This window comes from Musa acuminata, chromosome BXJ2-9 (assembly GCF_036884655.1).
Source record: "Musa acuminata AAA Group cultivar baxijiao chromosome BXJ2-9, Cavendish_Baxijiao_AAA, whole genome shotgun sequence".
Taxonomy (NCBI): domain Eukaryota; kingdom Viridiplantae; phylum Streptophyta; class Magnoliopsida; order Zingiberales; family Musaceae; genus Musa; species Musa acuminata.
Genome location: NC_088346.1, coordinates 35,190,001 through 35,191,495, shown reverse-complemented (window position 1 = coordinate 35,191,495; position 1,495 = coordinate 35,190,001). Strand labels below are relative to the sequence as shown.

At 42.2% G+C, this 1,495-nt stretch overlaps 1 protein-coding gene across 1 annotated transcript in view; it reads right to left on the bottom strand.

The window, feature by feature from the left end:
* Positions 1 to 314: 314 nt before the first annotated feature.
* Positions 315 to 1,495, bottom strand: part of LOC135623380 (lycopene beta cyclase, chloroplastic/chromoplastic-like) — a 2,199-nt gene continuing 1,018 nt past the window's right edge. The window contains exon 2 of the mRNA XM_065126299.1: positions 315 to 1,495. This exon is cut by the window's right edge and continues 684 nt beyond it. Within this exon, the coding sequence (XP_064982371.1) occupies positions 424 to 1,495 (1,072 nt within the window). The 3' untranslated portion in view covers positions 315 to 423.

The following is a 1,495-nucleotide window of genomic DNA, read 5'->3' as shown; positions in this document are numbered from 1 at the left end:
GAAGTGAAACTAGTTCAGAGTTCCGCTCAGAGTTTAGACCTCAAACTTTTGTACAATAACTGGCCAACATAAGAATAAATATCCGTACAACATCGATTAGCTTTTAGAATTGAGACCCACATCTATGTTTCAGAATAAATCAAAATTCACGAGTCTAATATGCAATTAGCTAATCCTCTGAAACAAGTCTTTATTATAGGCTAATGACTAGTCAAACAAACCCGTTCATCTATTGAATACAAAAAAGTAATCCATGAACTCATATTTTATCCCATAACAAGTGTATTATGCCAACACAAAGTCCATCACACAACTGAAACTCAAAAACCACAAAATCACTTCTACATATAAATTGATTGTGACATGGCGTGCAGGTACATGTTACAAATACATTATTACAGTTACACTAAAATGATTGTAAACCTAATTTTTCTCTCGTAGCAAGTTATTGATCATATTCACCAAAGGAAGAGTGCCCTTGGACATGATCTCTAACCTAGAAGTATTTGAAGCATGTGAGAATAAAGATAGCCCAAAAGTCACAAGCTCTGGAAGAAATAATCTAGATGACAGAAAACCATGCCAGTAGTGTGGTTCCAGATTGAAAAACGTATCGAAAAATCTCCTTGTTGCTTGCAAGTCAAGTTTAAGCAGGATATCCATACCAAAGCAGAAGAATTCTCTCTGCCTTCTCCTTTCAATAGGCCACAGATCCTTCCAAACTTGTGACGAGAGTTCACTACCCAAGAGGCCATGGTTAGGACCTAGGAACTGAACGATTGAGTTTGCAATGATGGGAGCCGCCGCAAGGGTCCTGGCCACCATGTACCCAGTGGACGGATGAACCATCCCTGCAGTGCCTCCAATTCCCACAACCCTTTGGGGAAGCACTGGGAGCGGCCCACCCATTGGAATCACACATCTCTCATCCTCTTCAATGCTTTTCACTTTTATGCCCAAATGCCTCAGTCTAGCCACCATCCTCTCCTGTATGTCTTCCATTTGCAATCCCGGACGTGCGACTAAGGAAGTTTCTTCCAGAAAAATCCTTGTGGAAGAAAATGGCATTGCATACAGAAATGTTGGAATTCTGCTGTTCCTCTCTTTCAACTCTGTTCCATCTTTGAGGTGTGAATCTCTCCAATCCATAAAAACCATCTTATCCAAATCAAAAGGGTGTTCTTCTACTTCGGCCAAGATGCCATAAGCTACCTGGTAACCAGGATTGTATGGCTTGTCATACTGCACCAGGCACCTTGAGAAGCCTGTTGCATCAAGAACAACAGCTGCTTGAATTGTGACCCCATCGCTGCAAATCAAGAACGATTTGGTCTCCTCGTGGATGACCTTGACAACCTTGGCCTGGTGGAACCGAACACCATTCAATATGCATCTCTGCATCATCTTCGATTTGAGCTGCTTTCGATTCACCCGACCATAAGGCCGTCCGAGGAGCTTCTTCTTCTGATCATCAACATAAACCACAGCACCGGGC